Here is a 26334-nt window from a genome sequence, read left to right on the forward strand (position 1 = left end):
CTTAATCTTTTACGTTCATAATGATAAAAAATATAAACACACCTGAGTTGGTTTAGGTGATGCGATGTAAATCTGGATGTAAACCAAGTTAAGATATTAACTGATGATGTAAATCCAAGTTAATATATGTCAATCAATTTTCCTTCTCTTTTATATTTTGTTCTAAACAGGTTTTAGATACTGAAAACACGTCAGAGGATCCATATTGTACTGAGATAGGTCTGGTGAAGGCCAACGTTGAAATGTCTCCAATTCTACATGGGTAAATTAACTTTATTTAAAAAAATATTATTTTATTTATAACATTCGGCCGAAGCCAGACTAAGCCCAATAGTGCTCAGAGGCTACTTAATTTAAGGGATGCCATCCGGATATGACGGGACAGGGATATGGGAAGAGGTCCGATTTTAGATGCAGGATGAAAACCGGAGCACCCGGAGAAAAACCTGCGAGGACGAGCATTGATTTTGATTGTGGTACCGCGGGGAATTAAACCCCGGCCACAGTGGTGAGAAGCGAGTGAGAAGATCTTCGATTTCTCATTTCATTTCATTGAACGAACGTGTCTCCCCTTTTTCTGTCCTGAAGGATTTGTGTGCAGAACAGTTGAATTATGAAATCGTTCAAAAAATGCAAAGATCATTTTTAAATTTGGTGTTTTAGATCAAACTTATTTTTTCATTTACCTCTCCAGACAAACGCGACACATGCTGATAGAAACAGACAACTATGCTGCCATTTCGATTTTACAAGATGAGGTATTGGAGGACAAAAACCCTGTGTTGTTCTTTAGGAGCAGCTTCCGTTTGGACAATACATATTCACAGGTAATGTCTTATTTTGTCTTTAATACACGGCCGTCTGGTTAACCACTGGCAGGCTATGTTAGTACATCTATGACACAATAACAAAAGTGCCAAAATTTGAATTACGATCCTCCGGATGAGCAAATCACTGAATGGGGCCTTTGATTAATCTTACCTTCTATTATTTCATTATGAATCATCATCAGCCCATATCATCCCGCTGCTGGGTAAAAGCACTCGGCTGTATCTCCAGATATGATTACAATGATTCATTATGAATAAGAAGTGTTATTTTCCTGTCTTTTTTCATTATTAGATGTGCCGAAACGTGAATCGTATCAAACGCTGTATGGAGAACGGTCGTATTGTGGTACTAGTCAACCATGCCGATTTGTTTGAATGCTTGCACGATGTACTCAATCTACACTACGTATCATTTGCTGGACAGAACTATGTAGAGTTAGCTCTGGGTACAAACAGAGTTAAATGTAGAATACACAAGGATTTCAGGTTGGTCAATTTGAAAAAATAAACTTCAGGCAATGGACAAATTATAAAAGTGCATACATATTTTGTGTAAAGTTGTTCAAAACTAATTATAACAATCGAAATAATTAGCACAAGGTTGAGAAAAGTTGCTAAATACTGCATAAAATTACAAAGATAACGCATGTTAACGAGCTTTAACGTTAGACAACTTCATTGATATAAATTATTTATTCAGTTGGGCTATTCCAGTTGAAATCCATACACCCCCATTGAAGACATGATCTCAATTTCTCACACAGGGGATGTAGATTTCAAATGGAGTCACCCATTCGGGTAAACCCATTTGAAATTCACACTCCCTGTTTGGGCGATTAAGGTCATGTATTCTATAGCCTAGGGGGTGTATGTGTTTCAACTGGAATAGCCCATTGTAACTTCCGCATATCGACGAATACCCGATTACTGTAAACAATTCTTATAATATATTGCAAAAGGTACTAGTAGCGATTATTAAACGTGACGTGTTAAAAAACTGATATGTCGCTCTCTCAAGCAAAATAATGGAAGGGGACATTCTGGACATTATGTGGGAATCACGACGAGCAATGAAAACATGTTATTCTATATAATCTTACCTTCATCATGGTCAACCGCTTTCTTTATATCCAGGTTGATTGTGGTAGCGAATCGTGACGTCGTCAACACCTGCTTCACACCGCCTCTGCTAGGACGATTTGAAAAACATTTTCTGGCTGCTTCAAGCTTATTGACTCCTAATCAGAAGTTCATCGTTGATCGACTTTCTGCATGGGTGAGGAATTTTGCAGCCTCTGTTGTTCAAGGCGGAAAAAGGTAAACCTATACATGAATAATAGCTAATCAGTTTATATCAAGTGCTATGATAAATAAGTATTTCTTACGCTGTAAGAAAGTGTTAAAAAAGGATATTTTATGGTATTATGGTATAATTAATTACTTAGCACTTTTACACCAAGCAGCATAAAACATTGACACAATTATATTTTACGTATATCCAAAGGTCAAACGTTGATATCCAGGAGGGCATTGTTGGTTATCATCCAGATGTGATTCCATCACTAGTTCATCGAGAATGCAAGCAAATTTCCATCTATGAAAGGGCTAACCAAACAGTACAGGACGACGTAAGTGCATCATATATTCAGAATAAAGTTAAATTACCCAATGTTATTTCCCAATATCTCCCAACTGAAAGTAATAACATGCAGACACTCTTAAATAAATGGTCGAACATTACATGGTGGAATAATAATTTTAACATTAAATATTTACCCTGTTGTAGAATTGTAGAATTAAAAAGACAAGAAGCAGTTGAAGTTTAATTACTATGTTACTACGTTTGAGCATTACAGTCCTCAGCTTCTATGTGCATTTAATGTATATGCATTCTTCTTTGACAGTCCTATCTGGAACAGATAGGACTGTAGTTTAATAAGCATTGAAGTTTTTTATTCAAATTTAAGAATCTTTCAAAGATATTAATAAGTTACATTCACATTCGTGTAGGCTACGTGCTTCCTTGAAGTAGTCCAACAGGGGAAGGATGTTGATTCTTTTAACATTTTAACCCCATTTTGCGCTGAAAATGCAATAGTTCTGTGATTTTCAAAGCTACCCATAAAAGAGTAACACAAATTCGTGAGTTTATACTTTATTTGCTGCTATTGAGAATTTTAAAAATATTCTCCCTATTTCTACCTCTTGAAATAACGTTTTCAATATGATTTGTCTCTTAGGATATATTTAACAATGTCCAGAATGATATAATCGAATGTGCTACAGAGACAGCAAAGACAACGGTCAAAGGTAACACACCACGTGGCTATACTAGCCTGGAAAATTTCCTGTGGACGAGACTACAACGTGCACTTGAATCTGATGAAAGCCATGGTGATCTTGCACAGGTACGATCACAGTCTGATGGTAGTTATCTGTTCAGGCAATACCTATATGGGTGTGTGAAATCTTTGCGATACAATGTTGCAGGTCCTTATATATAAACTGCTCTTTAGGCTATAGTTTCAGAGTCATCTTCCTACTCTATCACTAAAGCCTAAAAGAGCATTTAACGTAAACATGTAACATTGTATCACAAAGATCATGATGCAGGCCCCTTCCGCAATATTGTAATTTCTATAAATATTTGCTTAACTTATGATGAGTTTTGGACAAACATATTTACAATGCGTCATAACTTTGTGTTAAATCGATCCCAGGATATATTTGTCAGACAGGGGTGTACACCTACTTTTATCAACTGCCTCCAAGAACTATAAAGCATGTGCGGGTATGGCGCACGAAGAACGAAGCACACGCATGGTTCATTTGCCCAATTCCGGAATCCGGATACCAATAGAAAATCATGATATCACATACATTTTTCGCTGGATTTTATTAGCCTTCACGACTTGTCTTGTTTCATCTCATGTATAGATAACTACCCATTCTCTTACTCTGAATGATGCTCAGTTGACCCAACTGGAAGAGGCACTTAAATTGGAGAGAGGTTGTATTGAGCTCCAGGATATGCAACAGTTTGTTACTGAGACACAGTTTAGAACATTCATCAGGTAAGCATTGATTCATTATCAGTGGCGGTGCCAATGGTGGGGGCATGGGGGAATTAACCTTAAACCTTGGCTCCCTCATCCCCCAAGTTAGAACCAAAACAAATCACCGAAAATCCCAATATTTTGGGCAAAACATGCCAAAGTTTAGTTAATTTCATTTCCGATTTCCCCTCCCCCTCCATCTTTGAAGCCATTTGGTTATAATTTCGAAGTTCAAAGTCAGCAAGGTCTTGAAATATGCCAACACAGACTATAAATATTTCAGTAATTTCTCTAGTTGCAGATACAGCTAACAATAATTACTATATAATTCTGTTTTTATCAGACTTCATTCTATAACCTGGATAATGGTGAACTCATTTCTTGGACCTAATTCATGACGTTAAGATAAAATTGAGCTCTCTTAAAGATATTGTGCAAATTTACTTCAAACCAATTATGATCGAGTGATAATTTTGTCTTGGCAACCACAATAACACTACATAAATGGCAATCAATAGTAATCACATAACAAGAACTATATTGGCATACGTAACTTTAAAAGAACGAAATAGCTGTAAACAAAATGAGTGCTATCATAATTATTTTTTAACACACAGGAAATACTTCTCCCAGTCTCGTCCAGCCAGGAACGTGTACAAATTTCTTCACTTTAAAGATCACACGAAGAAAGACCTGATAGCATGTGCAACACACTACATACAGGACGAGAAAAGTCTAGCCAGGTTGAAGGATACCAAGACACATGTCATCCTTGTCATTCAGATGCCACCCAATACTAAAGGGTTCACAGGCTTCCCGGGTAAGCATAATTTTGTTGTTTCTGGTGGTTCTTATTTTTCAAAAGTCCCAAATACCATGCTCCTACTCCTTAGAACTGTTCAGTTTGGTGAAAACCCTATCCTGTACACAATGTTCAGAAATATTGAACAATATTTTACTGGTATCTCAAGAGCCTCAAATGTAGTCGTGACTAAAGCAGAAATATTGGTCGTCGGACATTTTGGAGCACCCTATAATGTCCAGGTTGATGGACCCCTTTTATTGTTGTCATTCAAATCTCACTCAGTGGTAAAGTTTTCATAGGCTTCCCAGATTTCATAGGCTTCCCAGATAAGTGTTGTTGATGTCCATCCTGATGGGCCTCTCTGTCGTTTTTGCCACTCAGATGTCACTCAGTAGCAAAGTGTTCATAGGCTTACCGCTTCTCGGGTTGAGTGTTGTTGTTCAGATTAATGGAAACTTATTATTCGTTGTTTAATAAAGGCACCGTGTGCATTGGGTCATATTTTGCCATTCAAACGTCACTCGTTGTCAAAGGGAAAGAAAAGAACGAGCCTCCTGAGAACATTGGTAGTTTTAGTCTTCCTGTATGGGTGTGAAACCCGGACGTTATATGCCGAGATGAATGGAAAATGGATAACGCATTTGAGATGAACTACATGAGAAGGCTTCTCTGTGTCTACTAATCTACGCATACTACCAATAATCAAGTAAGGGTAATGATGGAAAGTTTCATTCGAGTGCACGAACTGATCTTAATTGTGAAAAGAAGATAACTGCAGGTTTGGCCATGTGATCAGGCGAAAGAACAGTCTAGCAAACACCATTCTACATGGAGTTACAGATGGGGTATTAAAGGAAGAGAGGAAGTCCAAAGAAGACATGGATTGATAACATCAAAGACTGGACTGGAGTTAACTTTGACAAGCTCATACGAACAGCTGAGGACAGAGAACTTTGGAAATCTCTTAAGCCATCACTATATCGCCCCAACGGCTCCTAACTATGGGACAGAGATAAATAAATTTGTCTGGTTTTGTCCAGGCTGGAGGACCTTCATATAAGGGTCTTAAAAAAGCCTTGCACCAGTGAATGACCAATAATGTTATGGGCTTTCCAAGTTAATTTTTACTGTCCAGAATATTGTATTATTGATAGTTCACAGAGCCACATGGTACATGCGTGAATATATCATCAGATTATTAGGGCTTTAGTGAAATCATTTTCCAGGTTTACGGACACTTAAAACAATCATTACTCACATACTCACATACATGATACACAAAATAATATTGCATGTTCATGTGTTGTTGATACGGTCATTTTGGTTGTTTAGATATTTTTTAAGATTGAACACAGTCATGCTTCCCAAGTGGGGCATCAGAAATATATGCAAAACATATCGTCAACAATGGTTCTATTTTTGAGCAAACCATTGTTTTAAATTAGTATTCCCGATATCCCTATAAATCATACCCTTATTATGTCATTGTATATGCTTAAATGTGATCAAGACTATATGCAGTGCAACAAACCAACAAGGCCTACTACAAACACACAAAAACCCATTTTGCTTAAAGCCATATTATAACATTTCTGTAAAAATAGATCAGTACTTATTTTCCATAAAATGTTAGCTTTTACTTTAAGATATGTCCCTTTTAATTTTGAGCCGAACAAGTGAGGTAAAGCATAGAAAATTGGAATTTACTACTAGCGCCCATGCATGTTACTCCCGCGGTTGTAATACGGTACGATCCTCGGGGTGTGTGTGTATGTGTATCCCGCACGCTGTGTACGTATACTGTGCATACGTGTTCGACTAATATTTCCATCGTAATAATAATTTCCATCGTTTTATTCAAAATCTAGGATTTTGACAAAACTACAGCACCTAAAGTCTTGATTTTTGCAGAGTATCTTTATTGACTAAAGTACAATACAATCGTGTAAAAACCAGAGTTTAAAAATATTTTGAGGGCGTTCTCCTCAGCAAATGTTATAATATGGCTCCATAAGCAAATTTCATATTTGTTTACATACACAGGTGGAGATTGGATATCGGCACATATACCAAGTCTGACTGTATCTAGTAATCAACCAAACCGATCTACGACCAGACCTGTACCTGTACCAATGCCAAAGACCACTAGACCGGTATGTAGGCCTTATGTAAAGTTGAACTCGTTTGTTTGTGTGTTTGTTTATGTCAAGGGTAAACTAGGCATGTAACCCTAACGGGGTTGCGCCAAGATAGTTATTAACCTCTCGCTTGAAGCTCTGCAAATCCTGATATGAAGCTGCGCATGTGCTGGTAGGCATTTGAAATGCCTACAGAGTCAAGAGGATGGCACGATTAATCCGTTTTATAAGACCTATGTGGTCCATATGGACCCCCTCATAAAAAAATTAATTCCGTAGACCTACATATGACGGGGTTATGTACAGACAGTAAAATAGAAATCAGATGAATGACCTTTGACGTAGGTCAAACTCTCCGTTTTCATGGAATCCGCAAGTCAGTCAAAATGTGATCTGAGCTCCTTGTATATATTTTTGCGATGGATAATGAAGATTTCTACTGATTCTCCCATAGGATTACACGTGGTCATGCACCAACATGTCCAAATTAAAAACACTATGGTCAGCATCAAAAGTATAAAGAGGTTTTACGGGGTGTGACCCAATCGCCAGCCTCCTCCCTTATTTTGTTTTCATCAAAACTGAGATTTTGCGATCAGAAGAAAGTTCATATTTTCCTCATAAGCCAGTGAAATTTAACGCCCAAAATATATTTCGTTTAGATTGTGTGAACAAAAATGTCGTGAATTGTGGTAACCACACAGGAAGTGTATCCTATGCAACACGTTTTTGCTTCTCATATCAAAACCTCTGGAGCAATACAACTCTAAATTTTGAAACATATTGTTTTAATGGCAAGTCCAAGATAAGAAACTGAACCACGTCCCTTTTATTAATATTTATTTAAAGTCAGTAACATCAAATTTATTAATTTGTATTAAAATATTCGTTGATGCCGACGCTGGTGGCTGCCATTACTGCATGTAGACAGGAAGACTGGAAGGTTAACCTTGACGCTGTGGGTGGTCTTCCTATACTTTAGAATAGGAAAGCGGTAAGCATGACCAGATTTAGAGTCAAATGTGTAATTTTTTCAAGATCGTCTTTTCTTAACAAGGCCTATAGAGTTCTATTTTAAAATATTTTCTAAATTTATTTTCATAACATAACATCACATTCACGAGCACCTAGTGTATATGGTGTATGATAAATTAGCTATAGGCCTAGAGACGTTTCAAGTAACTTGGAGGTATCTGAAAATGTCTACCGTATTCTTTTGTTTCTGCATGGTCCAACAACTGCCATCACCTGGAGGTTTTCTTCAATGGTGGCGTCGATAGCCACCTGACAATTCTAATGCGAATTATTAAATCTGATGTTACTGACTGAGTATTTACATCTATGTACATTTGATATCCTAATATTCGGGGCGTTTAATCGCGAAAACATCTATTATTCCACATCCTCACCATGCCACCTGAGTTAAACATCACAATGACATTTTCCATTAGTCGTTTAAATTGATGGATCCTATCTCTCATTTTTATCAATTTTTCATTTCTAGGCACGAGATTCTTCTCCCCACGGACACATGGTTGACCCGGAAAGTGAAAGTACAATGATGTGAATGCATGATGAGCAAAGGAAGCAGAACGTACATCGTAATATCCTCCATATGCTACACAAACTCTAAGGGCATTGATCGGGGGCATTGTACGATGGTCAAGATAATCGCACGCGACTATGGGTTTGTGCAAAAAGCTAGGATCAAGACTTAATGTGACTTGTTCCCGCGAAATGAGTGTAAAGTTGGTGGTTTCGAGAGACCTTCCAATTGTTGAGTTGCTGCTCTTTGTTTTGAAGATACCATAGTCTTTAGTATGTATTTGTGAATTTGGACATAATGTTCTGCCCCCATTCCCAAAGGACATAACACTGCCAATACAGGTATCTCCAAGCAAAGAACATCAACTCAACAGTTGGAACGACAACTTGCGACTTTACGCTCATTTCGTGGAAGCAAGTCAAAAATGCCCAAACCCATAATCAAATGCGATTATATTTGCGAATACACTTGCACGAGGGCGGGCGTGAAGAGAGTATTAAATAATTTAGGCGTGCATGTATTTATATCCAACCAAAATCTATTTTTTTGGCGTGCATGTTTATACAATTTGTGCATGCTGACTCGGGTAATCTTCCTGAAGATCAATTCGTAATGCAAAATCGAAAAACATTATATAACCGAACCGTCAGTAAACAGATGTACTTGAGGAAGTGTATGATACGTGATGAAATACAATTGTAAAGCCAAACTTTCAATAATGATCTTAGATCGTTAGTTGAAATTATTCCAGTTTTAGATTTATGAAACACAGGTGTACTTTAACACTTGCCTCATAATATTATTGTGTTGACTTTATTTGTGGCATTAACTTTAGTATTAACTTTTCCTTTGTTTGGAGGGTAACCTAACACCTTCATCGGAATAAATTATAGAAATATGTAAATAAACCTATATTGTATTTATCAGATTTTAAATGATTACGTTTTTAATAATAGGCGAGATCATGTTGGTATGTCTTTAAGGGGGTACTACACCCCTGTGGTAAATTTGTGACTATTTTTGCATTTTTCTCAAAACATAATAACACACTGGTAATAAAAGTTATATATATTATTGGGGCAAGGAATCCAATTACTACACTGAAATTTCAGTGACTCTAGACAAGCGGTTCAGTATATATGATAGGAAACGAGGTACATCCTAGCGGTACCTTATTTCTTATCATAAATAACAAACCGCTTGTTTTGAGTCAGTGAAATTCCAGTGTAGTAATTGGATTCCTTGCCCCTATAATATACATAACTTTTGTTACCACTGTGTTATTAGTTTTTGAGAAAAATGCAAAAATAGACACAAATTCATCGAAGGGTGTAGTACCCCCTTAAACATGTTACAAAATAATGTATTGTATAACTTATTTTATCATTGTACAGTACTAATTGATAACAGTACTAGAAAAGGGATTGATACTATATTTTCCTATTATTGTATTTTATCGTAATCGTGAGGCAATTTGGTGAATGATGTAGCCAATCAGCGTGGTTGTATTTTCCTATGCAGTAAGGTACGACTCATGGCATTTAATTCATCGCTCACTAATGGCGATTGGAATATAAATTCAGTTTTACAGTAAACGAAAACCCATGCATATTATGTTTTATACTTCAGTTGTGTTACATGTAGTGGCCATGATACGTATACCACTTGTACAAGAATAATTGATATGTATTATTATGCTTTGATGATAAAATGTAATGTGTTTACTACCTTAAATAGTATTTTAAGTGACAGAATTTATGTATATGAGTGATATAAAACATATATTGACTGTCTTAAATTCGTGTACTGGTCAAAATACAATCACTCGGTGAAAGAAGTATTGTTCCATTGTTTAAGATTTAAGTTAAGAGGGCCACGTATATTTTTACACTTAAGGCACGGATGGGTCTTAGAATGTATGATCATTTCCAACACTGTAAATAACCATAAAATATGCTTATTGTTTACAGATTTTAAGTTCGGACCCATAGAAATTAACAAGGGCCCGTCGAATAGTTCGAATTCCGAACGAAAAGGTCCGAATAGAAAGAAATTGCTTCCAATTTTTCAGTTTGTAATATATTATTTTATAGAGAAATTATCACTATCCATTCATTAATCTTATTGACTAAGTCAAATCTAAAAAGATTTAAATATAATGTTTATTTTCAATTCGAAATATGCTTGTAATATTAATATATTACAGTATGTCCTATTATACATTGCAGCTTTGTACATAAAGTTATATATTCGCACGGGTACATTTTGTTGAATGTATAATAATATAGCCTAAGCCTTTTGATATGTTTGCGACCATCGTATGTTATATTAACGCTGTACATGATAGCACCGTAAGATATTTTTTATATCAAGTAACGTTTATTGTACATGTCTAAATCAAGTGTTGAATTAAAAAAAAAAAAAAAAATATACAAACATTGCTATTGTTGATATTTTACACCTTTTCTTTGTATGAACACTTAAATTAAAGGATGACTCCGGCAATCACAACATTATGCCTTATATGTTAGAAAAACAATTATCAAGCACGAATCATGTGGTTTTATATTGACCATAAAAACAGGTGGTGGTCGCCGTGCATCCTCTAAATTCAGTAAATTTTCAACGTGAGCCGTGTAATTGGGTTGTCTTATTTTGAAATTTTAAAACGCTTGAAATATCACAAACAAATAGGCCTATGTTAATAAATAATATAAAAACAAGCTAAAACCGTTGGGGTTCGATAATGAACCCCACAAAACTAACCGAGTAATTGGAAAATGCCATACGGCCGGGCGGTTTCACAAGTTGCCGGCTCTATCATGCCACTCGCCGCCTGCATAAAAACGAATAAAAACAACCGGCTCTCAACACGCGATATTCAAAATTCCCGCGCCGAAATTGTCTAAGGCAATGACGTCATGGTTTCTTGTGCTCAATTGTTGTCAGCCTTCACAGTATTACTAGGACGTCATTGCACTGGACAATTCGTCGCCCGGGAATTTTGAATATCGCGTGTTGGAGGTTCGTTTTATGGTCAATATGAGTTTGTTTCAAATAACCACGTGATTCGTGCCTGAAGGCATAACGTTGTGATTGCCGGAGACATCCTTTAAAAGAAGCCGTGGAAATCAGGGGCATATCCATCTTTCTTCATGTTCTTGGTCAGGTTTTTTTTCCTTTGCCTTCCCGATTTTCACTTTCATTTTATGTCAGAGAGGCACTCTGCCCCCCCCCCATCCCCGGCTACGCTACTGGTGAAAATACATGTAAAAATAAAGTTTGCGGCAATGTGATTTATTCCAGTTTTGTGATGTCTCTGAAGCAATGTAGCGACCCCTCCCCCAGTATAATACAAAGATAATGAATGATGATTATGATAGGGCCTTAACACAATGGGTTGCAATGGGTGACTCTAAAAGCGCAGTCCAGCCACTCTGCGACTATATATCTAAAATGACTCCATATTGGGAGTCATTTGACTCCCTTGAAGAGTCATACATTTCCTGTGTAGAGTCACCGTGGATGACTCTACACAGGAGTCGTTTGACTCCCAATATGGAGTCATTGTAGACATAAAGTCGCGTAGTGGCTGGACTCTGCTTCTAGAGTAACCAGACTCTATTTATAGAGTCACCCTGACTCTATTGCAGGGTCACTCCGACAGTTCGGAAATAGCACAAAATAATGATACACATAGATATATACATCAAGATAAAAATTCAAAGTAAATACCTACCAAAATAGGAGACTTTACTTCGAGTTTCACGCCATATATGATATAGGCAATCGTCAGACGACAGGATGGAGAAATTTAGGCTGAACCACCATCTCTTAGGGATGGAAGAACATACATCCCATGGTGTCAACAGCCAAACTATTCCAGAATCTGACTCTCGTGAATAGTGATAAACTTCTTGACTCCGTCGACGATTCTGAAGAGTCACTTGACTCTAGTCTAGCTATCAGTAAAATAAAATAATAACCATCAAATAATGCCATATTACTTTTTATTTTGTGGTCGGTTGATTCTAACACTTAAAGCCATATTATAACATTTGCTGAGGAGAAGGCCCTCAAAAAAATTTTAAATTCTGGTTTTTACACGATTGTAATGTACTTTAGTCAATAAAGATACTCTGCAAAAATCAAGACTTTAGGTGCTGTAGTTTTGTCAAAATCCGAGATTTTGAATCAAACGATGGAACCGGCGTTTTATTATTACGATGGAAATATTAGTCGAACACGTATGCACAGTACGTACACGGCGTGCGGGATACACATACACACACACCCCGAGGATCGTACCGTATTACAACCGCGGGAGTAACATACATGCATGGGTGCTAGTAGTAAATTCCAATTTTCTATGCTTTACCTCACTTCGGCTCAAAATTAAAAGGGGGCATATCTTACAGTAAAAGCTAACATTTTATGGAAAATAAATACTAATCTATTTTTACCGAAATGTTATAATATGGCTTTAAGGGCTGCTATGATCCTTGAAATATATGTTCAGCTTATTTCGAACACTGGTTAAAGGTTTCGGTGGTGGGTGAGGGTGTTGCTTAACTTTTGGCGTTCCTCTACTGATACAGGGTGAGTCTGGGAAACTAAAAGCCCGCAAAACAGGCTGTATCAAGATTATTGTTCTTGACTGTTGCTAATTTTTGTGAATTTATTTACTGAATAGTATTGGAAATATCTAGACGTTAAGATTGCCAAGAATATCAAGTATATTATAACAAAAATATAGTAAATAACCCATTTTGTGACAACATTGTCTGCTTTTTAAAGAAGTACTTCTTTCTACGTTTTGATCACAATACTGGATTACTGGTGTACGCAACCACCGATACCAATGATGTGATTTGGCAGGGAAAAGTGATAAAGCATGTTGATAGCCATAGTATTGTCTTTTTAGCTTATTGTCAGAATAAATTAAGACCAAAGGAGGATAAATTAAGACCAAATGAGGACCACAGAGTGAAATAATTGTGTTTTCCTTGGGACAGAAAAACTCGCGTAAATGGACAAATCTTTTGTAATTCCTCGAAATTCGGGTATCACCGTTTTTTCATTCGAATGCCAATGATCCGTAAATGAAAATGCATGATTTCAACAAAATTTACAGAGCATGTAATATTTTTATATCTTTTCGACCAATATTTTCAACGATTTATTGACAATTACTCTTGTGTCGAGAAAATCATTTTGATACAGCCTGTGTATGGAAACTAGCTTTCTTTACTAACTTTATAACAGATAACCAGCTTTCACATACTTTTTGATTAGTGGGATAAAATTATGAATAATAATAATAATAATAGTAACCATGGTAAAGCAATAATACTAATAAGAGTTATTATTATTAGTATAATCTTCATCGTCATAATTATCATATTAATATAATAAATCAAAGTTCTTTCTTTATCGTTTCCTTCGTTTGCTTCTTCTGTATCATCATAAATCGAGTATCAACATCGGTCCCAATACATGATAGATAAAAAACGGTTTTATACCACAAAATCAGGATAAACTTACCGATACTTCTTTGTTGACAGTTTCATCGTTGTACCGCCAACTATCTCAAAGTTATTGTGACGATCCACCGCTTGAGACTGGAATTTGATAGTTTTAAGGAACCATGTCAAATCAGCCTTCGCTTGAAGGCTGATTTTCTCCATCTTTCAGCACGTTTTAATAGCAAATTTCATCATTTCCAACATCAACACGTTGATCAATCACAACCGAAGAACATAACGAACGATTGTTTTGAAACTCCATGTTCGTTTTATTATTATTTAATGCAAAATCATATTGCATTTACGTCGACATTTATAACAGACTGACTTCTTCGGTATCCAGATTACAAGACTAGTAATGTATCACGCAATCCGTAATCATTATGCATGCTATGAGCGATCTGATTCGATTGGAGTACAATAGATCAATTACTTATGCTAATGAACCAGGACAGATGAGCTATCTGATTTGTCAAAAGTGGCACTATTAAATGACATCACTTCGTGATTACATATCGTGATATCCATATTTGGTAAATAATCTGATGATGTTGAAGTAAACTGGTAAACAATCATAGTATTCAACAGGTGCTGATCGTGTCTGACTTACGGGCGCACACACACATACGCACTGTTACAGTAGTCTAACATCACTTTTGTTGCCAGCAACTTCCGGCAGCCAATCAGCAATTTCAAACACATCTTCTTTGATAAAGTTGGGGGTAGACAAATGAATCTGTCAGCAAAGGAGAATGTTCCGCACTGAATTGAATGATATCTACAATTACCAAACCCAATGAAGCCTTCTTGGATTTAAGAGTAAAATATTAATTAATACAGGATAAAGAAAAACCACTAATTTTGTTATGAAAAACAATGAAAAAATCTACGCGATGTCACACGTTGGTCATGGTAATTTTTTTTTTTTTCATAATTATTAGAGACAATATTTTCTTTTAAAATGTCGTATGAATGGCTATCCTATAGGTGTAATATTTTTGATGACGCAATCTGCCGAATTTCAAAAAAAATGTGAACTTAAGTAAAGCTATAAATACTATTATATTGAAAACAGAGATAAAAATACTAGTTCGCGTCTGACGTCAGGGCGAATACGCGCCGTGATGGTTGCCGACCTGCGCAGTACGGCATTTTCTGTCTAGTCAGAATTTCAGACGCGATTTAGTCTTTTTATCTCTGTTTTTCATTATAAATGTTGTTTGAATGGAAATAATAATCTTGGTATTCAAAATGATAAATAATTGTTTGTTTCTGTTTATAGGGTTGGTCAGGACATGAGCTTGTTCCTTCAAGTATTGAAGACGTCGATATTCCTGAAGGTAATTATTACATGTAAAGACCCATTCAGTGATCCCAGCGAAAGTGTAAAACAAATTAAATTGTGTATAAATTACTTAAAAAGTGAAGAATAAGTCATTAAAATTGTCATTAGGTATTTTTGAAATGGAAAATATGCACAAAATGAGGAAAACAGCAGTATTGACAATGTTGAAGCCCATTCAAATACAGTACATGTAGCTAATTTCTTTAAATCAACAGCTTTCGGCTTAACCACTAGCGGGCTATGTTAGTAGTACATCCATACTACTACCAATGGTGCCAAAAACCGAATTTTGATATTTTTTACGATCATTACCGAATTTCGCTGAATAGGCATTTAAACAAGGGTGTGTAAAATTGTCTGAAAACGAAATATTTTCGCGTGCAGTGCTCGTAAATGTCCTTGTAAAATCGGAACGAAATATGCTCGTCTACCTCTAAATTTTAACGTTTACACTGTCGATCTTTTACAAAAGCAAAATATGGCCACTGAAGTGCGCATGCCTTCCTCATGGTGAGTTTCCAGGGCCTCCATCCTTTGCATTGTCCAGGGTACCCAAAAAGGAAAATCTCGCCCTGTCTCTAAAGTTTGACAGTCGTCCGATATTCCAGCGACATTTTCATCGAAAACCTTATATTTTAGCAGAAAGTTTGGATCAAATATCAAATGTCATCGGACCTGATGGAGGCACTCTAAGAATCCCCGTTGACATTGCAAACGATGACATTGCCCAGCTAGAAATTCCGCTTGGAGCTTTGGACAAGTCAACAAAGATAACATTATCCATCGTGTCACCAGCCACTGACCATCCGCCACTCGGTGACAAGTTCATCATTGCACCCATAGTCCGATTGGAACCTGATGGGCTTCAGTTCTTGAGACCTGTGACATTGACTGTGAAACATGCGGCAGTGAATCTGGCACTACGACACCTCGATGTTTGGACTAAAAATACAGGTGAGGACCTGAATAATTTAGTAAACAAATAAATGTGTGTCCATCAAGTTGAATTCTAAATTCTGCAGCCGTTACAATAAATTTATGTACTTATAATCGTAGCCATAGATAACAAAAGACTAGTTCGCATCTGACGTGTGATTGGTTAGTAGCGCGTAAAAGGAAGGTTGATTCATCCGGTGCCTTCATCGGAGCAAAGGAATCGCAGAAAATGGCGAAAAATTACGGTACGTTTACAAGGCAAAATCAACTTTTCATTGTTGACATGGTGCCTTCAGGAAAGAAAGTTTCATGTTACTAAGATCTAACTTCTGAGACGGTTTGTATGTTCGAAAGTGCGCAACAAGTCGTAAACAAATTGTTTCTGTGTTTGATTGACGGATGACGTCAGACGGCAAATAGTCTTTATAATTCAGTCTCGGATTATAGGGTTACTTTCGCAAAGGCTTTGGAGATTTACCTAAATGATCTATGGTGATTTGCAATGTAACAATGATAATGATATTAATGATATTTGTAGGACGGGATAAAACATGGAAGCTTGTTATGGATGGTCAAACAGGTAGCCCGAACTCACTCTTAACCAAAGATGTGGCTAAAATTCGAATTACCCATTGCTGTCTATGGTGCTGGCTAGGAAGGAGTAAACTACGAGTTCAAATCCTTCCGTTTGTACCTGTGGACTTACGAACTGCAAAACAAATTGGATTAACAGTGTATGCATCGAAGAGCTATGATGTACAGGTAATGTTCTGTGATAATAGCCTCCCTTTACCCCTCTGTTTACCCCTCTGTTTTCATCAGCCACACGCCTAGCGTTCTTGATGGCATCCACATCTCATGTATTTAATATGTTTTTCCTAAACTTAAGATATTTACAATTTCTTGTATTTGATAAACTGTATCTATTTATCCTTATATGTATTATCTTGTTTTATAATATAACCTGTTATATGAGATGGAAAAAAATAAAATTGAATTGAATTGAATTGAAGATCTTTTTAAAGGAAATATGCCCCAGTGCAAATTGTCTTTAACCAAAGGACTGGAGAGATCTCAACAGTCATCGCTCCAGATATAAATAGAACCAGTGGCTTAACTTCCCTTCTGAAAGATGGAATGCTCTCATTGTCTATAACTCAATTCTAAATGTACCATGTGGAGAGTGAAAGTCTGAATGTACAGATTTTCCAAACCAATGCCTCTAGCAAGTCGCCATTGACAGGAATGAACCCGGGACCTCGTACACCCAGATGCAGGTGATGATCCTAAAAACTGCGCCACACTCTCCACATTTTCTCTTACACAAACTATTGTAACGATTATTTTGATATTTTTACACAGTACGTTCATGAAAATATGGCAAAGATAAACAACGTCATTTGCCTAGATAGTGTTGTGAAGGTCTATGACATTGGTAGGCATCAGGAGTTGGACATTGACATCAAAGATATAACAGACAAAAATAATACAGATGCTTGGAAAGTTAAAGAAACCCCCAAAGTAAGTTACATTGTCTTTTCAGTAATGTTGAGTATCCTTCTATGTATTCTAAATCTCAAATATCAACCTCTATAGCATAAATCTGAACATACATACATACATAATAATCTCCTTGAACTATAAGTTATATATAACCAACATTGATGGCATTCTCAACCCGCTGAATATGCTATATTTATAAGTTTAACGGGTTCGAGGGCTGTTAATATTCGATGCAATGAAATGAAATATGTCAGATGCCCTGACGCCACATATCAATTTGTAAGCGCTCTTTAGCAAATTCATAGTTCATTGAATTTACAGCCGTATGACAAAACAGGCGAAAATAGTAACTTTTTGCACAAGATTCGCAATTTAAAGAGAATTGCCTATTGCTCATTCTAGTGGACAATTCTATGGACAATATAAGTGTGCTTTTTCATTTAATGACATGAAGTTTGAAAAATGTTGTAAGGAACACTTGAGGTTTGGCTTTTAAAACCTACATTTTGGTCGAAAAATGTGCTTGGATAGGTAGTTTTCAACAGATTTGCCGCATTCGCCTTGGTATAACATTTAATTTCGTTATCTGTTGACCTAGTGACGAAAAGTGTTTTTAGGGGGAAGTGTTAGCTTTTGATTGATATAATAAAAATTCTGATTGGATGAAGGGAACAATCAAAGAGGCCCATTTTTCAGCTAGAAGCTCCACAGCTCTTACATTGCTATGCACTCAACCGTGTAGTGTAATCAAAGACAGTGCGGAGACAATTCACTGCTTGCTTGAGAGCTTTTGGACGAAAATGGGTGCTCAGGTGTATCGAGATGGAAACTGTGCACATGATGGTTTATAAGAGAATCGTTTTTGTATAGAATTCTTTCCATATGTGGAGTGAATTCCGCAAGGTGTCCTGACTCACAGAAGGATCTAAAAAGGTGGGTTCACAGGAGGATCGCAAATTTTACGAAGAGAAGCCTGCAGTGTGTCCTGACGCAGTGAAAAGACCTCTGCAAGCTAAGCTGGCCTGTTCCAATAAAGAGAAGCAATCCTGCAAGGTGTCCTGAAGCAATCAAGACAAAGAGAAGCCCATGGGGTATCTTCACAGTGATGAAGCCTGCAGTGCAAGGTGTCATATGTGACCTGCTACCAGCACATGAGCGTGAAATTGCGAGTTGGTGGTTTTGAGACTTTCCAATAATGTTGAGTTGCTGTTCGTTAATTGAAGACCCCTAGTATAGTAAGTGGTATGTCCTTTGTGAATGGGGACATAATATGCTACACTCTGTATTCAGTTCTGTCTCCATTCGCAAAGACATGTCACTACCAATACAGGTGTCTTAAAACAAAGAACGTCAATTCGACAATTGGAACCACTCGAAACTCCCAACTTTTTACGCTCATTTCGTGGGAACTGGTCAAGAAAGGGGAAATAACTCTTACATTTTAATCGATTTCTTTTCAGAAAATAACCGCAGATGATATCAATACAGGAATCGGCAACGCATGTTGTCGATTTGACCTGACACCAGTCAATGAAATAATGGTGGATAGCGTCATAGCAACTCTAATGGTTCAAACGGAAAACAATGATCCACGCGGCATTCTCGGGCGGGGCATAGAGGTGTACATCAAGCATATAATGAAAGAACCTACAGGTGTAGATGCAACAGGCACAAAAGAACCTACAGGTGCCAATGCAACAGGTACATTACCGAGTTCCGTGAACGACAGTACCAATACAAATACAAATGAAATGGAAGCATCAGCCAGCTATGAAAGAAATGGTAGGTACATAGTAGTAGCCAATGTTTTCTTAACACTTTTAGCAGTGTACTTTGGTTATATTTATGCGCTTTTATAAATATAAATACGCACGTGACCACCTCCTCGCTGCCATAACAGGTTGTAGATAGTAAGTCTCGAAGTGACCTTCTACATAGTGGGTGGTCTTCCTATACATTTGAATGCAAAGGCGGAACAACACGAAACTATTGTTTATTTTGTTCAACTTTGTGATTATATTGCAAACGTTACCGTCGTTGAATATTTATTTCCGTCGTCAAATACTTTCAAAATGTTGTTTTTGATAACATAATATTATAACACATTATTACAAATTCGGAATTGCAACCACATATCTGTGATGCATGAGGATTTGGTCACGCTTGCGGGTCTTGGTATGTCGTGCCCATGAGTCACGTGCGTATTTATAAAAGCGCATTTATAAATATAACCGAAGTACACTGTTTAGTCATCATGCCCAATGTTTCGTTTATCAATGATTAAGTATTAAAATACTTAATCATTGATAAACAATGATGACTATTCGAAATTATGGTAAACAAGTTGATAGAATTAAAATTGTTTCAAAATGTCCATACTTACGAATACTAGACATTTTATAGCCATTACTATACATGTAGAGGGCCGTTTTGCCATTGTCGCTGCCCGTGCTCTTTAATGCGCTTCACGGATTACATAGGTACGGTTGATAATAATATGCAACTCGTCATTATGCGAAATTCACGAAAAGTGGAATAATATTCGGGTTCGTCACTATAAGAAACCCAAAACGATTATTATTATGAGCAAATGGTCAGATCAGATCAAACATCTTGTTACCATCATAATCATCATTATCATTAAGGTCATTATCATTATCAATCAATCATCACCATCATCATCACCATCGTTATCTTCAAGGAGTATTTCCATCATCGTCATTATCATCATCAATCAATTATCATCATCACCGTCGTTATCTTCAAGGAGCAATGTCCGTCATCATCATCATCCTCACCATCATCATAATCATCATCATCATCATCATCATCATCATCATCATTATCATCATTATCATCATCACCATCATCATCATCACTATCACCACTACCGTCTATCTACTATCTTCAAGAGTATTTATAATATTAATTATTCTTTTCCAGATCAGCCACCAAATACGCACCAGATTATGATACAGCGTCTAATTCTCGATGACGCCAAGGATGTTCTGTATGAAAACCTGAATACAAACAATATTATTACGAGGCTCAGATCTAGATACGTTCTGAGTGATTACGAGGTTGCTTGCATTAACAGGATACATGGGATCGGGGAACGAGTGAATATGCTACTCGCAATCCTCAAAGCTAAAGATTTCAAAGAACACAGGCCATACGATGAGTTCATGAGTGCATTACATGAATTCGATGTCGACTTATATCGTGTGGTTAAAGGTATTGAAGGAAGGTATCCAACTGTTGTGTGACGAGATAAACAAATACCACACACCAATATTCTTGGGCTGTGCGGTTTTTCGTGAATGGCGGTTCTACTTAGAGCACCCTCAAAGGTTCCTATCTGAGATAACATAATAATGGAATACGACCCTCCCATCGTAAGAAGTAAGAATGATTGACAGATGTGGGCGGTTCAAATATGTGACTAGAGATTCAGCCAATCAGATTCAGCGCTGCAAAAGGTGACTTGAGATTCAGCCAAGCAGCATACTCAGATTCAGCAGATTTACAGCTGCAGCGCGGAGATCATGACGGTGCAAAAAGTGTGACCCGAGAAAGGGTTCAAAATTCGAAACCGCTGTAATCAATCTCTTCAACAGAGCCCTATGTAATAGCTCTATGTTCTCTTCTCATTGTACGGTTCACGTATGTAGACCTGACCAGAGTGCGAGCTGCTTCTTTTTTAGTTTTGGGGGTTTTTTTAATCTCATTTTGAAATAAAAACCAAATAAACGCGTACCTTGAATGTTTATATATCATAAAAAACACAGGTTTTCTTATTTTTCGAATTCCGTGGAAAAATGATGGGTCATGGGGTGGGAGTACGGGTCAGTGTGTTGGGGTGGGTGGAGTGGTAGGAGTAGGTAAGGTGTGTTTATGTATCGCTTTTGTATGAGGGCGAGTTGGGTGGGTGGGTTTGACGTAGGTGTGGGTGACTTGGATGTAGAAATGTGATACAATCTTTCTTACTGGATAAAATTATCAAATATATTATATCGGTATAAATTTCTACCATTTTAAATATTTTCATATTCTATTTAATTCGTGTGTATATTATTTACTTGTAGTCAATATATGTGCCTGGACACCACGAATGAGCCGTAAAGTTGGCAAATTGTATTCTGAGTTACAGTGTAAAATGTGCGTATTCATAGATACCTCAATTGAGTGCGACAAGTATCTCATCAAACACTGTTTAAACCAATCAATAATCCTATTGCTGATGAGGATAATAAGCTTCTACCTATTTCTATAGAATCCTAAAATAGTTCTTGTCTTTGTTAGCTTTGGCTAAATCCTGTTCAAATGGTGGATAACAAAGCATTGTATTTTGTCTAGGTATGTATAACCAACAATGAGAGGACATTCCTGAACCTCGTTGACTTGGGGATAATTTGAAATGACCGCCAATTATGACTGTTTGATATTTATTACCAGAAATGTGGAAAAAGAGACACATGTAGAACCGAAAAAGGTACAATTATTTTGAAGGAACAGAGTTCAACAAACCATAACCCCGCTTCTGGATATCGTTTGAAATCAAATGATATACCATTTTAAGGCTTATGATGTATATTTTCTAAACACGAAATATATAAAACAAAATTGACCGGGCCGAATTTACGGCTGATTCGTGGTGTCCAGTCACATATAATATTTTATATTCGTCTTTGAACATTTTGGTAATAACGCACCTCCGGATATATAAAACATTAATGTTGTATCGTTGTTTAATAAGCATTGCATTGAACGCGACACTTTATATATTTTATATCAGATTTCGTATTCGTCTTTGAACATTTTGTAATAACTCATATCAGTAGATGGAGACCATTATTTCTGTATAGTTGTTTAAAAGTTAAATTAGCGTTGTATCTGTTAGTGCTTGTAAATGCATTTGAATATTTGATTTCAGATTTTTAAGATGTTTTATACTTCTTATGTACATAGTTGAAGATGACATATTTGTTTACCTAAGAGGTCTAAAAGAAACATATGTACTATGAAAAACACGACAGTTTTCGGAAACACACATTTAAAAATTAGAGAATAAAGTTATTGTTTTAAGCCGCTGTCGTGCATCCATCGTCTAATATAACACGGGCGACATCATTATCACCGAGTTGTTTTACGCCAACAAGGCGAACTAAAACAACGAGGCGAATTTTTCGCCAAAAATAACTTTATTCCCTCAATTCAAATAAACGTATACCAAACTTTAATCAAATTAAATCCTACATTTTATAAGGAATTACCTAAGACTTAGACTCGATCAGTCCCGTTGTTGCCATGCACCTCCGATTGGTTCGAATAGCGAGTACGAGTATCGCGTGGAATAGCACGCACTGAACCGTGTTATGTCGTGTCATATCTCATGGCTAAGAACCATGATGCAGAACTTTATCAAGTGTTTAAGAATAATAAAGAAAACAATGCTTAAAAAATGAAAAAAAAATACTATTTTGTCACATAATGTCGATATTCTACATGCGAAATCAATGAGTGATGAGTGTAAGATGTCATTTCAATAATAAATTTAAAATATTGTTTTCTTCAACTTAAAGCTCCTAAAAGTATATTTAAGTCAACGCCAGTGTTTTGATGCATTAAAACTCATATCTCAATATATTAATATCATATTCAACTGTGTAAGTGGCGATTTTATTCCAGTCTTGACTGAAATAAAATAAACGCTTGTTAAATGTTTATAATAGAAGCTTGTATTCGCTTTGCAATTGAAACTCAACCGCATTCTACTAAAATGCGCAAACATGCTACGCTAAATAGTATAATTACTGGAGTAACAAGCACGATGGTACAAACACACAGCGCGAAGTACTCAAAGAATATAATTAATAGTATGATGGCGTCATACACAGTGCTATGACTTTGTATTCTACATGCATGATAGTATTTCCGAAACCTTCATTTGATTTACAAACAGATAACCAATCCGGGAAACTCCCTTTCATCCGCCAAACATTTTATGACCTAATTTTAATCTTTGCCTGGCAAATCATATCATGTGTCATCTTGAAACAGTTAAAATCTAAAGTTTCAAACAAGTAAGCAATTTTACTTCTCAAATCATTTGGTGACCTCTTCGTAACCCTAAATTGATACTTTTGTCTCATCATATTAAAATTTACATCATAATAATAATATTCGACATTGATATGTGATGTGCAGTTTACTTCTTAACACACCGGTGTATTTAGACATGTGCATATGTTATATATTTTAGTTTTCCTGTTAGACGTTTTATAGCTTTGGTTATGATCACTATTTTGATTGAATACAGACTTTCAGGAAATTGTACAGACATCAAATTCAAGAATATAGACAGATGGAATTAAATAATGTGACATTATTATGTTGCACTTAAAAGTTTATCTTCCGTTTATATCTCGCATCAGAAGACGAACACTTTTCAAAATCAGTACTACACGCCCCCGTAGATCCTGGGTACATGTAGGTCATAAACAACGAACAAGAAAACCTTTATATTTATTCATAAATCGTGCAGATGTCATTCGAACAATTATTAGACTATTATTTGCGTTGAGACCATTTGTAATTGTATGTTGATTCGATCAATCACTATGTATTGGTCATGTGAGCTTGTCTTTCTCAGTCATGTTAGTCTAATTAATTGGAAAGATACCTATCTTTCTTAATCTGGGAAGCCGCTACCTCCACCATCCCCCCCCCCCCCGCCTACCACCTAATCACCCCCTCCGTTTTATGTTGATTTTAGATTTTTAGGCCTTTATTTACCATTTTTGGCCATGTGACCGTACATCACAAATGAACCGTAAATTCCTCCTTCAAACCATATCCAGAAGTGGAGAACTTTTCTCCTTCAACAAAATGGTACCTTTTTTCGTTTCTACATCATGTCTCTTTTTCCACATTGCTGGTAAATAAATACCAAACAGTCATAATTGGCGGTCATTTCAAATCATCCCCAAGTCAATATCTAAGGTCGAAGCTTATTATTCTCTTCTTCAACGATAGCATTATTGATTAGTTTAAAATGAGATACATGTCGCAACAACTTGATGTACCTATGAATACGACCTTCATGCACATTTTACACTGTAACTCAGAATACAATTTAGAACATTTACGGTTCATTCGTCGTGTACGGTCACATTTAGGTAAAATGCCCCTTGACTGACTGATGACACATTTTCTATTCAAATAACTGAGTTGTTAAAATAAAATAAAATGACTAATTCAACTGTAAACCCCGAGCTGTGAACATACATTTTTGATATCATATATCCCTGTGAAATTCTGTCAGTATGAGGTCTGATGTACATATCATATTTCCTGCTGTCAGGGCGTGGTAAGCTTAGAGTCAAGATGGTCATAATGCTTAAGTTAAGCATAAGAATTCAGTACATCTTATTCTATAATGTGAAGCTAATTTCATTCTTATTTATTGCCGTTAGGAATGAAGAAATGACAGGTGCCATGCATATTGAGACTTTCTATCGTGCACGTTTTAGGTTCTTGCAGCCCATGTCGACGAGTCAGTGCAAGCACGTCTTAACGTCGACGAGTCAGTGCTAGCACGTCGTAACGTCGACGAGTCAGTACAAGCACGTCGTAACGTCGATGAGTTTGCGCAAGCATGTCGTAACGTCGACGAGGCAGTGCTAGCCCGTCGTAACGTCGACGAGTCAGTGCAAGCACGTTGTAACGTCGACGAGTCAGTGTAAGCACGTTGTAACGTCGATAAGTCAGTGTAAGCACGTTGTAACGTCGACAAGTCAGTGCAAGCACGTTGTAACGTCGACGAGTCAGTGTAAGCACGTTGTAACGTCGACGAGTCAGTGCAAGCACATCGTAACGTCGATGAGTCAGTGCAAGCATGTCGTAACGTCGACGAGTCAGTGCAAGCACATCGTAACGTCAACGAGTCAGTGCAAGCACATCGTAACGTCGATGAGTCAGTGCAAGCACATCGTAACGTCGACGAGTCAGTGCAAGCACATCGTAACGTCGATGAGTCAGTGCAAGCACATCGTAACGTCGACGGAGTCAGTGCAAGCACATCGTAACGTCGATGAGTCAGTGCAAGCACATCGTAACGTCGACGAGTCAGTGCAAGCACATCGTAACGTCAATGAGTCAGTGCAAGCACATCGTAACGTCGATGAGTCAGTGCAAGCACATCGTAACGTCGATGAGTCAGTGCAAGCACATCGTAACGTCGATGAGTCAGTGCAAGCACATCGTAACGTCGATGAGTCAGTGTAAGCACGTTATAACGTCGACAAGTCGGTGCTAGCACGTCGTAACGTCGACGGATCAGTGCAAGCACGACGCTTGCAATGAGTTATTAATGGAATAAAATATATAGGTAAATGCACACATTGAAAGCAATTTTACAAATCTTAAAAACAAATTTAAAAAATATAAAAAATAACACGTTTAAAAGCAGTAAATAATAAAGAAAGAAATTGAAACACGAAAATGTTTCCCCTTGGAATTTACAGAAATGCAAATACGACGTTCTTGAACTAACCCCGCGATCTATATATATTATATGGTCCATGGAGGGTTCTCCCTGGTCGAAGGCATACGGGGATGTGTCACGGTTTTGGTGTACCTTTTTTGAGCG

The 26334-nt window shown here is 36.9% G+C and overlaps 2 protein-coding genes across 2 annotated transcripts in view; both read left to right on the top strand.

The window, feature by feature from the left end:
• The window catches only part of LOC140157206 (E3 ubiquitin-protein ligase rnf213-alpha-like), a 73622-nt gene extending 64209 nt beyond the window's left edge, over nucleotides 1–9413 (top strand). The window contains exons 46-55 of the mRNA XM_072180323.1: nucleotides 171–262; nucleotides 695–827; nucleotides 1123–1316; nucleotides 1965–2147; nucleotides 2335–2458; nucleotides 3071–3238; nucleotides 3768–3904; nucleotides 4504–4706; nucleotides 6735–6844; nucleotides 8334–9413. Coding sequence (XP_072036424.1) covers nucleotides 171–262; nucleotides 695–827; nucleotides 1123–1316; nucleotides 1965–2147; nucleotides 2335–2458; nucleotides 3071–3238; nucleotides 3768–3904; nucleotides 4504–4706; nucleotides 6735–6844; nucleotides 8334–8396 — 1407 coding nt within the window. The 3' untranslated portion in view covers nucleotides 8397–9413. The remainder of the gene's footprint in view (nucleotides 1–170; nucleotides 263–694; nucleotides 828–1122; nucleotides 1317–1964; nucleotides 2148–2334; nucleotides 2459–3070; nucleotides 3239–3767; nucleotides 3905–4503; nucleotides 4707–6734; nucleotides 6845–8333) is intronic.
• A 5380-nt stretch (nucleotides 9414–14793) lies between these two features.
• LOC140157886 (uncharacterized) lies at nucleotides 14794–21512 on the top strand. The gene is made up of 7 exons (XM_072181134.1): nucleotides 14794–14802; nucleotides 15183–15240; nucleotides 15885–16199; nucleotides 16720–16943; nucleotides 17544–17702; nucleotides 19145–19466; nucleotides 20628–21512. Exons 1-7 carry the CDS (start codon nucleotides 14794–14796, stop codon nucleotides 20948–20950), a joined length of 1410 nt encoding a protein of 469 aa, XP_072037235.1. The 3' UTR covers nucleotides 20951–21512.
• Nucleotides 21513–26334: the final 4822 nt, after the last annotated feature.

Source organism: Amphiura filiformis, chromosome 7 (genome assembly GCF_039555335.1).
Source record: "Amphiura filiformis chromosome 7, Afil_fr2py, whole genome shotgun sequence".
Classification (NCBI taxonomy): Eukaryota; Metazoa; Echinodermata; class Ophiuroidea; order Amphilepidida; family Amphiuridae; genus Amphiura; species Amphiura filiformis.